The 14,333-nt window shown below is 35.1% G+C and overlaps 1 protein-coding gene across 1 annotated transcript; it reads left to right on the top strand.

Moving 5' to 3' along the window:
• Positions 1-947: 947 nt before the first annotated feature.
• On the top strand, positions 948-1,620 carry LOC133294721 (probable 2' cyclic ADP-D-ribose synthase BdTIR). The gene is made up of 2 exons (XM_061493468.1): positions 948-1,396; positions 1,527-1,620. Exons 1-2 carry the CDS (start codon positions 948-950, stop codon positions 1,618-1,620), a joined length of 543 nt encoding a protein of 180 aa, XP_061349452.1.
• Positions 1,621-14,333: the final 12,713 nt, after the last annotated feature.

Here is a 14,333-nt window from a genome sequence, read left to right as displayed (position 1 = left end):
AGTAAGACTGTATTTACCCTTATTAAGTTTTAGAATCAAGATTACCATTCCCTCATAATTAAATAAAAAGAATAACATATCCTAATTTTTATACAAAATATCCAAAATGAGAGTGTATATAAATTAATGCAAAGAAGCCAAAAAGAAAGCTAATATATAATTTCCAGTTTCCGATTGGAGGACCTACAAAATTATTTAAATATTAGAGTTTTAACGATCTTACGCAATAGGAGAGAATCGTCTGATGCTATAGGCACAACCATACGTATGACTCGTCCACTTATAGAAAAAAAAAATATGAAAATCGATATATGTAGAAGAAAAAAAATACTCTCCAACAACAATGGAGTGTATGAGGTAGGATCCTTTAACACCAGTGTCAAATTTAAAATTTGATACCTCATCTGAGAGCTATTAGATCAAAAAAGATCAACTACTCTGATTTGTAAATATGTGATATCATTAATCTTTTTTGTGCGAAGAGTTACACACGTAGAAGAAAGAAAAGTGGGCTTATAGACAGACGGGGCCTTTTTGTCAACTATAACTTAGACTTTCCCACTAATTACGACCACACACCTGGCACCCTAAGCAACAAAACTTGTTTGAATAGTCATTAATTAATAGAAAATTCTACTATAGAAGCCTACCGTTTTATATATGTTTATGGGGATGAATTTTCTTATGTTGCAGTTGATAACATCATTTTCCAGCAGATACAAACATATACGGGTCCCACCATTTATGATTAAAGAAAATAAAAAACAAAAAACTCAAAAATCAATTTCTCTCTGCAGGAATTACTGTTCACGTTCCTGCGGATGGAGAATTGTATTTCCGTTTATATATTTATAGACATGCTTGCCCTACACGTTCAAACGAAAGGTATAGAAGTAGAAAGCACACAGAAATATCCAAACCCATACACAAAACAGCAGCTAAGAGCCATGCAGCGGTTTTCAGCGAACCAATGCTCTAAAATTGCCAATTCAGCATACGATGTTTTCATAAACTATCGCAGGACTGATGGCAAAAGAACAATTGCTCCTTTGCTTCATGACTATCTTGTGAACCTTGGTGTTAAACCCTTCTTGGACACCATTGGCATGAAACCTGGTCATGGGTTATTCGATCATATTGATGATGCCATACATGGGTGTAAGGTTGGGGTTGCTGTCCTCTCACCTGGTTATTGTGATTCATACTTTTGTCTTCATGAACTTGCTCTTCTTAGTGAGTCCAAGAAAAGGGTTGTCCCAATCTTCTATGACATCAAGCCTTCACAGCTTCTGGTTAAGGACAGTAACTGTTATCCTCATAACGTGCTTCGAAGGTTTAGATTAGCAGTTGAAGAAACTAAATACACTGTTGGATTAACCTTCGACTCATCAAAAGGGTGCAGTTCTGATTCGTTGTTTCTTTATTTTTACTTCTTCTTTTTTTCGCTGCACTGATATATATATTTGGGTTAGTATATTTGAATTTATAATGTAATTATTGCTGAATGTTGATTTTAACGGTTTTAGGGACTGGTCGGAACTGCTAAGGAAGGCTTCAGATGCAGTCCTTATGAACTTGAAGGAGGTAGAAGACAAGGAGAATCGCATTAGACCACGATGATGCCGCCATGTTGCATGCCACTGTTACTTGTTAAGAGTATATTTTTGATAACTGAAAAAAACAAATATTGATTCTGTTATGTTTTTCTTTATAGGTATCGAAGTTCGAAGCTATAACCTCTTGCAAACTAGCTGTGTAGTGGCTTCCTGTTAGGTTTCAATACATGAAGAAAAGGCTGTTTGATTTCATTTAGAATTTGGAGTTGTTCTCTTTATTGGTATCCAACTGTATTTGCTATGAATAAACGAAATGTTTGTGAGGGATGTGCGTACAAGTTAAAATATCTAAACAATTCTTACCCAAAAAAAAAACATATATATCTAAAGAATTAAATGTAATATGTAATATCAATATTTGAAGTTAAAGATTATGGGTACTCTTGTTCATGTCAGACGTGATATTTTTCGTTTCTTTACTTCTCTTTGCATAATGGAACACTCATATTCTAGCCTTGAGTTACAAATGAGTCTTCTTCGTGACGCTCCAAGGACTCCGAAAATTCGTTTTCCATCTATACTCACTGACTAATAAGAGAGAATCACAGGAATCCGAAACTGTTTGCATTAAAATCTTATATTCTTATAATACTTAACAATAACAGAATAATCATTGTATATAAATTTGATGAACTAATAAAAACAAATAAAAAAAATTCCCCGTATGATCATTGCATATGATTATTTGGACCTAAATGATCATATCCATTTAGTTTGTTCGGCTGAATCTTCCGTACACTGAGGTAGATGCATGAATTTGGATTCGTACGTAAAATAAAATAATAAACAGTCGTCATATGAACATAAAACAAATGATGTTCTCTTCCCATCATATCAATCACCATCAGGACTGAATTAACAAATTATTACGTAATAGTATGCAACAAAGTTTCCACAGTCTGAAAATGTATGATCCTGCCGGCATATATTAATGAGTTCTATTTCTCTTATTTGGAGATAAGTATCTATTATTATAGACATATGATATGGTAGGGGCATATTATCTATTAAAAAAAGAAAAAAAATGATTATATAATTTTTTATATGAGAAGAATATGAGATGATTATTTAATGTAAAATGAGACAATGATTTCTCTATATTAATAATCCTAACCTACACTGGTCTTTACTCTTTAGTATTCTCAAAGTTCTCAATACATTTTTTCAATGAAAAATAATAAACGCATCTATTACTTCTATTATTATTATTTTTCAACTAGTTGTTTTAAAAGCATCCTTTACTATCCTATTTAATTAATTAGCAAAACAAAAAAGTGGTGTATAATGATATAACGAAAGTGATGTGCATATGGGCTTCCTCCTATGTTTTAATTATTTTTAAGTGAGACAAAAGATGCCTAAGCCGAAAGAAAAATAAAGCAAAACTGTGAAACACAAACCTCCAAATCAGATAATTTCTGGGTCTTTTGATCCTTGTAATGAAAAAAAATAAATATATATCATTAGTTTAATTCTTTTCACAAAGCATTTATCAATCTAATGTAAATAAAACGTGCATGAAAATGTGCACGTCCAAGTCACTAATCACAGCATATGCGACTTGTATGAATGTGGTTGCGTATGGAGAGGATGCATGGCTTAAATTCAAATATTTTTCATGCACATTTCACTGGTATTAGATGAATAAATAGTTTGCCAAAAAAAATATAAATTGGTGAAAAGGCCAAGTCATTTTTTTTGCGTTGTATCAATGAAAAGGCCATTCCACGAATAGTATTTGTTGGATATGTGACCCTTATTTAATGTTATAGGCCCATGGCCCATTGTGAACACTGATTTTGTGCAGCAACTATTGTTGTTATTCAATAAAAAAGGTTGTACATAATAATAATAATAAAAGGTGAGAAGATACAAGAATAAAGAAATAGATATGTACCAATTAAAAAAAAAAAAAAAAATAGATAGATAGAGTGCAGTGCACATAGAAGAGAACGGTGAGACTGAGACATTAAAGTCTTAAGAAAAAGTAGTCGGGCATTGAGACAACAATATTAATGGATAAGCTACAAATGGAACCAAGCAAAAATGAGAACAGAAAAAGAGCTCTGGCCTCTGAGGATTATCATCAAAATGGAGAGTCAAACAGCTGGCTTCTCTGCTTAAAGGAGATGACACTGGTTAAAGTGGCTTCTCTGCATTATACATCGGGTTTTAAAGAAGACACTAAAATCATCTAAAAAGAACACACTTCGCAGCAGTATTTGTGAATCGCAGGTCCTCTAATGGTGTTTCTCTCAAACACTTGAAACACACGAGGAGTTCTCTGAATATACCTCTTTGTATATCTTTTAACATTTAAGCCTTACATTCAAATGATTTACATGGTACTATTTAAAAGCAATAGCAAATAACTAGAAATACTAATGACTAACTTAGGAAATCTAAACACATTAATGACTACTTCTTAGAAACTTTAAACTCATTAATGTCTACTAACAAATTCCTAAGAGACACACCTCTTCACCAAAAAAACCTTTCATTTTCTATTTTCTTTTATTCAAATAAAGTTTAAAAACCCAACAAAATTCCTCCTTAAACTTTAATATCTCTACCATCCTTCATTCCCATCTTCTTCTTGCAATTTTCAAACAACAACGTCGGCAGGGGCTTTGTAAAAATATCTCCAACTTGATCTCGGCTTGCAACATGAGTGAGCTCCACTTTTCCTTCTTTGACTTGATCTCGGATGAAATGAAACCTGAAATCAATATGCTTACTCCTCTCATGATTTACCGGGTTCCTTGCTAACTCGATCGCAGACTTGTTGTCAACTCGGATTTCGGTTGCGCCGACTTGCCCTTGCTCCAGCTTGCTTAGTAAATTCCTTAGCCATATTGCATGGCAAACACACCAAGATGCCGCAACATACTCGGCTTCACATGTAGACAAGGTCACAATGGGTTCCTTTTTTGATACCCACGTGAAAGCCGTGTTTCCCATGAAAAACACATAGCCAGCCGTGCTCTTTCTATCATCAACATCTCTGCACCAATCACTGTCTGAATAACCCGTCAACTTGTATTTGTCCGACTTCGAGTAATGAAGTCCTTGTGAGATTGTTCCCTTCACATATCTCAGAATTCTCTTAGCCGCCTTCCAGTGAGTGTACCCCGGGTCTTCCATAAATCGACTTATGTTCCCAACACTCAGACACAGATCCGGCCTCGTACACGTCAAGTATCTCAGACTTCCAACTATACTTCGGTAGTAACTCGGATCAACTCTCTCTCCTCCATCATACTTTGAAAGTTTCAACCCGGGTTCCATTGGCGTTGAAACCGGGTTGCAGTCTGTCATTTTAAACTTCTCTAAAATTCCTTTTGCATAGGCTTCCTGAGAGACGAAGATCCCGGATTTGTCTTGTCTGACCTCCAGACCAAGAAAATACCTCATCAGACCGAGATCCGTCATCTCGAACTCCTTCGTCATTTTCTTCTTAAAATCTTGAATCATCCCTTCATCATTACCCAAGAAAATCAGATCATCAACATATAGAGCAACAAGTAGAATTTTACCTCCTTTCTTCTTCACATATAATGCATGTTCATATGGACATTGTTCAAGTCCATCCTTCTTGAAGTAATTGTCAATTCTTGTGTTCCAGGCTCTTGGGGCCTGCTTCAATCCATACAAAGCTTTCTTCAGTCTCAACACTTTTCTTTCTTGTCCGGCTTTCATAAATCCCGGAGGTTGTTCCAGATATACCTCCTCTTCGAGTACTCCATTTAAGAATGCCGACTTCACATCCATTTGATAGATCAGCCATCCGAATTGGGCTGCTTGAGAGATCAACAGCCTGATTGTCTCCATTCTTGCTACGGGTGCGAACACCTCGTCATAATCAATGCCAGCCTTCTGCCTATACCCTTTCGCCACTAGCCGGGCTTTGTATCTTTCGATCTCCCCCTTAGCGTTCATTTTTTTCTTGTAGACCCATTTCACACCAATGGGCCGACTTCCTCTGGGCAGCTCGGCTAACTCCCACGTCTTGTTCTTTTCTTTCGCCTTTATTTCCTCCTCCATGGCTGATTGCCATTTCTCATCTCGGATTGCTTCTTCAAAACTTACTTCTTCAGAATCTGCCAACAGACATACCAAGTGTGCTTCACTGATGGAATCATACAAATCTTGTAGACTCCTCAATCTCGGTTGTCTCTGCTCTTCATCACTATCTGAGTCATTCGGATTCTCAAGAATCCGGGTCGAAGGTTGTCCGACCTCAATTGATTTTAGTCCGGGTTCCACATTGACCCCGGATGGACTACTCCAGTCCCATCCATCTTCCTCATTCACTTTTACATCTCGGCTCACCAACACCTTTTTATTGACGGGGTCCAGCAACTTGTACCCCTTCGTCTTCTCATCATAGCCAATAAACACATACTTCTTACTTTTATCTTCTAGCTTTGTCCTCAATTGATCTGGTATGTGTGCATACGCAACACTACCAAAAATCTTGAAATGAGCCACTGATGGCTTTAGACCACTCCATGCTTCTTGTGGAGTTTTATCATTCACACTTGAGTGCGGACATCGGTTTTGCACGTACACGGCACATTGCACGGCTTCTCCCCAGAACTCCTTTGGCATGTTCTTCGTTTTTAGCATAGATCGGACCATATCCAGGATAGTCCGGTTCTTTCTCTCAGCTACTCCATTCTGCTGGGGCGAGTACGGAGCGGTCAGGAACCGCCTTATCCCATGTTCTTCACAATACTTCTTGAAAGCTATTGACACGTACTCCCCACCTCGGTCTGAGCGGACCGACTTGATGTATCTTCCAGTACCATTCTCTATCATTGTTTTAAAACTCCTGAATGCCTCTAGCACCTCGGATTTTTCCTTCAAAAAATACACCCAAGTCTTTCGACTGAAATCATCAATAAAGGTTACAAAATACTTCTTACCACTGAAAGACCCCGGAGTAATGGGTCCACACAGGTCGGTGTGTATCAACTCCAGAGGCTGCCTAGCTCGGTATCTTGCCATCCTTTGGAACAGGCTTCTCGCATGTTTTCCCAATACGCAGTCCTCGCAAAATCTTCCTTCAGAATTAATCTTCGGTAGTCCCACTACCATGTCCTTCTTCATCATCTCGGTCAGACCACCATAATGAAGGTGTCCAAACCGTCTATGCCACAAGTCCATCTTATCTTCTACCCCGGCTTGAAGACAGCCGACCTCCATGCTCCTTAGACTCAGCTTGTACATTCTGTTCTTTTCCATCTGAACTCGGGCTATCAGACGCCCTTGTTTGTCTTTCAACAGTAGAACTCGGTCTGTCATTAGAACCGAGTAACCCTTCTCCATCAGCTGTCCAATGCTTAATATGTTACTTTTGAGCTCGGGCACGTAATACACGTCCCGGATTGTACCAACTCGTCCATCCTTTTGCAAGAAACAGATCGTACCTCGACCCTTTACTTCAATTTTGGACGCGTCTCCAAAAGAGACATGTCCGGCTTCCACCGTCTTCAACTCCTTAAACAAGTGTTTGTAACCACACATGTGGTTACTGGCACCGGTATCCAAATACCACTCCGTCTCATTCTTTGAACTGGTTTCACCATGGGCTAGCATAAGAACTCCTCCATCTCCTTCTACAGCGAGGTTTGAAGCCTCGTCAACTTTTCTTTCATCTCGGCAATCCTTAGCGAAATGCCCAACTCGGCCACAGTTGTAACACTTGTCCGAGTTGCAATCTCTCGAGTAATGGCCATACTTGCCACACTTGTAACATTCCACATTTGTTTGATTTGACCACCGGCCTCTTCCACCTCGGCCACGTCCTCTTCCTCTCTGACTCGATTCAGCTCTTTCTTCATTTCTCACCTCATGACCTCGGCCACGACCACCTCGGCCATTTCCACGTCCAGCTCGTCCACGACCTCTACCTCGGACATTTTGAGAATAGAGCGCCTTCTCATCTTTAATGTTTGCTTTTGTCTGGAGTGCTTGCTCCAGCGACTCCTCCTTTTTCTTCTTCTTGCGCTGCTCATGCGCCTCAAGGGAACCTGCTAGCTCTTCAACAGAAAGCGTAGCCAAGTCCTTCGACTCCTCAATTGCACATACCACATTTTCGAAGTCGTCGGTCAACGACCTCAGAATCTTCTCAACAACTCTAGTATCAGATATCTGCTCACCATTCTGCTTTAACTGATTCACCACGGCTTGAACTCGGGTGATGAACTCGGATACACCCTCTGAATCTTTCATCTTCATGCCTTCCAACTCGCCACGTAGAGTTTGAAGTCGGACCTGCTTTACTCGGTCAGCACCTTTATAGACATTTTCCAAGATGTCCCATGCTTCCTTAGACGTCGTTGCTCCTGCTATCTTCTCAAATCCGGACTCGTCTACAGCTCGGAAAAGCGTGTATAAGGCTGACTTGTCCTTCGCACGCGTCTCTTTCAACGCCTTGGTTTGAGCTGCTGTAAATCCTGCAGTGGTTGCAGGTTCAGCAAAACCGTCCTGAACAACATCCCAAGCATCCTGGGATCCGAGCAACGCCTTCATCTGGATATTCCAATTCACGTAATTCGCCTTTGTCAGGCGGGGCAACGACATACTGGAAGTGCTCACACTCTCCATAACTCAAGCTCTGATACCAATTTGTGAATCGCAGGTCCTCTAATGGTGTTTCTCTCAAACACTTGAAACACACAAGGAGTTCTCTGAATATACCTCTTTGTATATCTTTTAACATTCAAGCCTTACATTCAAATGATTTACATGGTACTATTTAAAAGCAATAGCAAATAACTAGAAATACTAATGACTAACTTAGGAAATCTAAACACATTAATGACTACTTCCAAACTTTAACAAATTCCACTAACAAATTCCTAAGACACACCTCTTCACCAAAAAAACCTTTCATTTTCTATTTTCTTTTATTCAAATAAAGTTTAAAATCCCTTTGAAGTTTCAAAAACCTCCAAAAATTATCAACCGTCTTCCAAAGAAAAATCATTTCCATATACTTGGGAAGAGAAGAGAATCTGAGTCTAAGTTCCGAATATTTTTAGCATAAAGGTAAGCGCTTCACTCTACACCTCATATGTCGATTATGCATATATTTTATTATTGCAGTATGAGATATCAGTTTTGGTCATGGTGACTGCCATTAGAGATGTTTGTGAGAAAATAAAATAAAAAATTATCGAACTTGTATGAAGCTCTGATACTATATTTAATAAATTAAAGAATCACTTTAACCCAAAATCTTAAGGTGTTAAATATTTTTAATAATTTATATTATTCTCTAAGAATTTTTCACTTCAAATTCTTTTTTCATCTTTAAAAGCAAATTGTATTAAGACTCGAATCAATTATTTTGTTTTTTTTTTTCTGAATGCATGCTGTACAATTAAGCCAGGAGGTAAGTTCAAAATTCAATTGCTAAAAATAGCACTTGTGGAGGGTCTAATCGTATTGTGTAAAGAAATTAATCTCACCACTTAAGGTATAATAATATCTTCAGTCTTGTAAATTTTTAGTATTTCATAAATGAAAATAACTTTTTTTTTTCTACCACACTCACTTTAGGCTTCCACTAATTTTTTTCTCTTTTCTTTTTACAATAGAATTATTCACTTTTATCTAAATATAGTAGAAAAGGATTTTTGTACAAAAATAGAAATATATTTAATTTCCTTCGTAATATAGAAGAATCTTGCCACATTTGTGATCATGTTAGGCTTGAATTTAGGTTAGTCAACCTTAATTATTGACAATTTATACTTAAAAAAAAGTTTTTTTATATATTATTTTATGTCACGATTGAATAATTGAAATTCAAAATGATTTTTTATTATGATTACTGAACGTAAACATTATCTCTAAGTTTATAAACTGAGAATTTGTGTATGAACATTTTTTATTAATGAGTCTGGAGTATTATGTCGTAGACTGAAGTTAAAGTAAATTTAAGATTTTATTATTGGGAAAAGACTTAGTTGAAAAAAAAAACTACAAATAATTACCTAAAAGCCATCTTGCATGAGTAGCATAAATTAAGGTATAATATATAGGTTATAACAAAAAAAAAGGTATAATATATAATATACATTCAAGCATATATAAGTGATGTAATGGTATCTAAGATGGGGTTTATGTCGTATAAAATCTCTCCAAATTTGACTCATGTACGTTCTAATCATTCAGTACATACACCAACACCCCTCATGTTAGTTCAATTTCACAGCTACTTTTGTCATCCTTTTTGGAGCAGGGAAAAAAGGGAGTTCCTCTGTATATGCCTTTGTATTGTGTAAGATCTGAGTCATAATGAGCTCATCATAAACAAGATAATAAATATTATTGATCATTCTATTTTTAGCCGCAATCGGAATTCGGAAATGTAACTAATCAATTAGCCAATTGGGTCAATAATTATGGCTGATGACAAATTGATAATAACCACCACTGAAGCAGGGGACCAGAGATCAGAAACATTATGAACGCATAAAGTATACCTTTGAATGACATAGCCATGAGGTCTTGAATGAGCTTTGTTGTGTTCAGTTGTGAAATTTATGTTTTTAATTTGAGACCCAATCTATCTCTCTTGGAAAATTTGCTAATGGGCACTGTAGCTTGATTTAACACTCTATTGCGTGCACGAATGTGAGACAAAGTGCATCTCTTACCGAAAGTTAAGAAAACTCATTTGTTGCTGCCATACACATAATTAATGGCATTCTAGAAAAATAAAAAAACTGGATAACTTGAATATTCTGGAATGCTGGCCCTTCTTGGCAATAGTAACGATGATGTGAAACGCTTCTTGCTTCTTAGAAAAGTACTTGTATATTCCTCATGACGTGAAGCAAATGGAATTATGATCTCATCGATTCCTTCACATATTAATTGGATATTACTACACACCAGTTGCTATGTATGCTTCGATTATGTCACAGATTAAGATGAGCAAATCCTAAAATCTTATTTATGTCTCTTCCTTTGCTTGATTTCCATCATCTTTTCCATTAATCATTTATGTCTCTTTCAAAAAAAAAAATATTATTTATAATGTAATTTTTACACAAATAAAATGTCTCTAACCTTGAAGTCCTTACTTTAGTCTTGAAATTGTATTTTTAGATTGTATTTATTTATTTGTTAGCTTATTTTATTGATCACACACTTGTTCCTACACTTAAACTTTTCTTTATTAAATCATTTAATTGAAGAAATATTCTTCAAAATATCAAATGAGACATTTTACGAAAAAATCAATTCATCTCCCTCTTGAGTATTGAAGTCATTTGTCTAACACGTGTGAATTTATAAACTCGTTGCCATTGACAACGAGTTCTAGACTAGCTACGTATAACATGTCTTGGTGCAGCTAAATATCCTGACTTGTTTGACCACGAAACTCGCTGTCACTGATAGTAAATTTGGTGGCCTAAGTTTTTGTGCCACGTGGCATTTGAAACTATTTATCACCGTGACATTTTGACAAATTTTTTGATTCCGTGGTACTACAGTCAGAGTTCCTCGAAAAGTAGATAATGAAAGACTTGAGATTTATTAAAGCAACAGCCGAGTGAAATTGAAATAAATAGACCTATCTATAGCTCTAGATTGCCACATCAACCAAACAACCCCTCTCACTATGTCAAAGTGACATCTTCGTTTTTTATTTTGGTTGAACAAAGTGACCTATTCTAACTCCTGTGAAACCATGATCACATGCTATATGCTATTGGACCTATTCTTTCTTTTTCTTAACCATTTTTAGTTACAACTTGTTATTATGAAAAAATTATACATTAAATTATTTCTCAAGATTCCATCAAATTATTTAACCGAAGTTATACAGTCATGGCAGAAATTTAGGGAATAAACTTTAATGGTCATGGTGTTTGGTGGTTTTCCATTAAGGGAGTGACATTTGGACGAAAAAAAAATTCTCTCTCTTCAATCTCTTCTCTCCCTCTGTCCCACCGGCTGCTATGTGCTCCGAGAGCACAAAATAATCTCTAGCAATTTAGGAGTAAAGAGGTTGCAGATCATAAAAATTAAAACCGTCCTTCTCATTGTAAAACAAAAAACGTCCCGGCATGAATCCAATCACTTAATTGCACGTTCGGTAATAGGTTTTTTTTTCTTTTTAAAAAAAAAAGAAGATAATTGTATTTTTTTTTTTTTAAAAAAAATAGTTAAAAAGAAATCAAAACGCGAACAAAAAATGAAAATGATATAGCTGTAACATGTGAAAGGTTGACGTTATTCATATTCGGCCTGTATGAAAATTAATCTAGTACAAACTAGTTCCAAAAGATAATTTGGTTTAGGGTTTTATTATTCTCCTTCAACATAAGATAGGTATCTTATGTTGTAGAGATAAAATGGGTGGGTCCCACCATTACAAGAAAAAAGAAAAAAAAGAAAAAAGTGAGGTGCGAAAATCGAAGTGAGAGAGTAGGAGAGAAGTAATCTTATGCAAAAGGAGAGTAATATTTCCCTTTGGTTTAAGTTTCTTGGGCTGGACAGGGTCATTAATTTTCAATTTTTTTTTGCTGATAATCGTGGCCCAAATCCAGGGAACAACAGTAGAACTTATGTAGCATCGATACGACACGCGACACGACATGACACTTCGACACGTCAATCCTAAAAGATTATGGATTTCGACACGTTAGAATACGTTTTAATATTGAATAATATTTTTAATTTATATAGTGTATATTTCATTTAATATTTAATAATTTAACAAAAAAATGAAACTAAATTAATAATACCCATCAACACGTTATAAAGACGGAAGATTTAATAAAAAAAATAAGAACTGGGATGGGAGAGATATATAATATCAGATAGAGAGATCAAATCATATTAGAGAGAGATCAAAGACAAGGAGATACAACAAGAGCGTGATAGAAATTGACAACAATGATGCTGAGATGATCTCTTATCTACTTAAGGGGAAAAAAGACAAAAAATAAAATTGATATGATCATGTGGAAGCTTTATTAATATATTTTAATTTTTTTAAAAATAATTTTTTTTAAAAAAATTAAAAATAAAAATAAAAAAAAATTACGAAAATGTCATTTGACCGTGTCGGACATGGTCAAATTCGCGTGTTGGAATGGTCAACGTGTCGGAAAAAGTTGACCGCGTGTCCGACACCGTGTCAGAGCGTATCGAACACGACTCTTCCTGTTTTTATAAGTGTCTGTGCTTCCTTGAGTAGAACTATACAAAACGGTATATCGGAGCTAGTAGCTATAGTATAACAAACGGTTAAGGTATCTGAAAATTGTAACTGCTTTTGCATCATATAACAGCAACTACAAATTGGTTAAGCACTTTGACCTTCATTTCCCTCTAATTTTTTGATTGTAATAAAACTAAGCATAAATAATTCAAATATAAATATGAAATTGAAAAACAAGAATGTAATTGATTAATTTTAAAATTTTATTTTATATAAGGCATTAAATAAGTAATTATAAATCAAGTATAAAGTAAGTAAAATTAAATTAAATCTTAACCAGATACGAATTTCTATATAAATACATTCACGCCATGTACATGTTTTCTTATGATCAAATCAATATCAGATAATATTTTTTTGTTCTACTGGTAATAGAATTTTAATATAGCTAGCTTCTTCACATCCACTTTTTCAATATTTTGAATGATATTCATAACATCAGAAGCATATACCTCAGCCGAGTACAAATCTTTGCTCCCATTCAGTGTGATTATTATTCCAAAGTTTAAATTTAAAATTTAAAATGTTTATTCATAGTTACATAAATTACATTTGTTTCTAACAACTTTATAGATGTGTAAACAAGATGAACTCCACCGCGTCGTCTCCATCGCATAGCACCCAGATCCACCTCGAGCTCCACCGCGTCATTCGCGCTCCAGAGTTCTGCACGCGCCACCTTGCTCGTCCGTCGGTCTTCTTCATCGTGTTGCAGGTTTTCTCAAATAAACCCTTGTGCGCTGAGTACATGTTAATTGCTGTGAACACTTAGTGTTAGGTTTCAAAAAAAAATTGAAGGATTGGATTCGGCCTTTATTGACTAAGCCCATCAACCATGGGCTGGTCATTTTTTTTCTAAGAAAGAAATGATTGTATGTTTTGGGCTGTGGTCAAATATTTAAAAAATAAATAAAAAATGATACAATCAGTAGTAATAAAACTAAATGAATAATGTAGAAAACAAAAAAAATAAAAAAGGTAGAATGATGAACAATAACAATAATAGGCCCTATTAGCATTCATTTTATTTTTATTGTTTTATAATTAATACTTTTTTTATGTATTGTTACCCTACAATTTATTTAGTTGCTAGTAAAAACGATAATAATATAAAAATTAATTAAAAATATCAAATGAGAACAAAAATATATATATATTTCCAGTATTGTTTTTTGTTTGGTTGCCTTAATATTGTATAGCTTAGTGTGATGTGATCAATTATTTTGTTATAAAAATTACAAAAAAATAAAAAATACAAAAAATTAAATTTTAAATTTGTTTTAATCCACGCAATGATTTATATCATTGATGTATGGTATTCCATCATCAAGTGTCATTATACTTATCATATGGGTTTTCATATGGCTATACTATTTTAAATCTTGTGCAAATGTGGATTTATTTTCAAATAAAATTTTCTTTCAAATTTTTAAAAATCAAAATTTTTTCTATTCATTTAATAAATT

The sequence above is a fragment of the Gastrolobium bilobum genome, unplaced genomic scaffold (assembly GCF_033153095.1).
Source record: "Gastrolobium bilobum isolate Gb01-03AN ecotype WA unplaced genomic scaffold, APGP_CSIRO_Gbil_v1 utg3268, whole genome shotgun sequence".
NCBI lineage: Eukaryota > Viridiplantae > Streptophyta > Magnoliopsida > Fabales > Fabaceae > Gastrolobium > Gastrolobium bilobum.
This window is presented reverse-complemented; position numbering and strand designations above follow the sequence as displayed.

Excerpts from the sequence above, each read along its gene's own strand:
- LOC133294721 (XM_061493468.1), top strand. The coding sequence starts at position 948 with ATGCAGCGGTTTTCAGCGAACCAATGCTCTAAAATTGCCAATTCAGCA. Across the intron at positions 1,397-1,526 it reads ACCTTCGACTCATCAAAAGG|GGACTGGTCGGAACTGCTAA; the intron begins GTGCAGTTCTGA and ends TAACGGTTTTAG.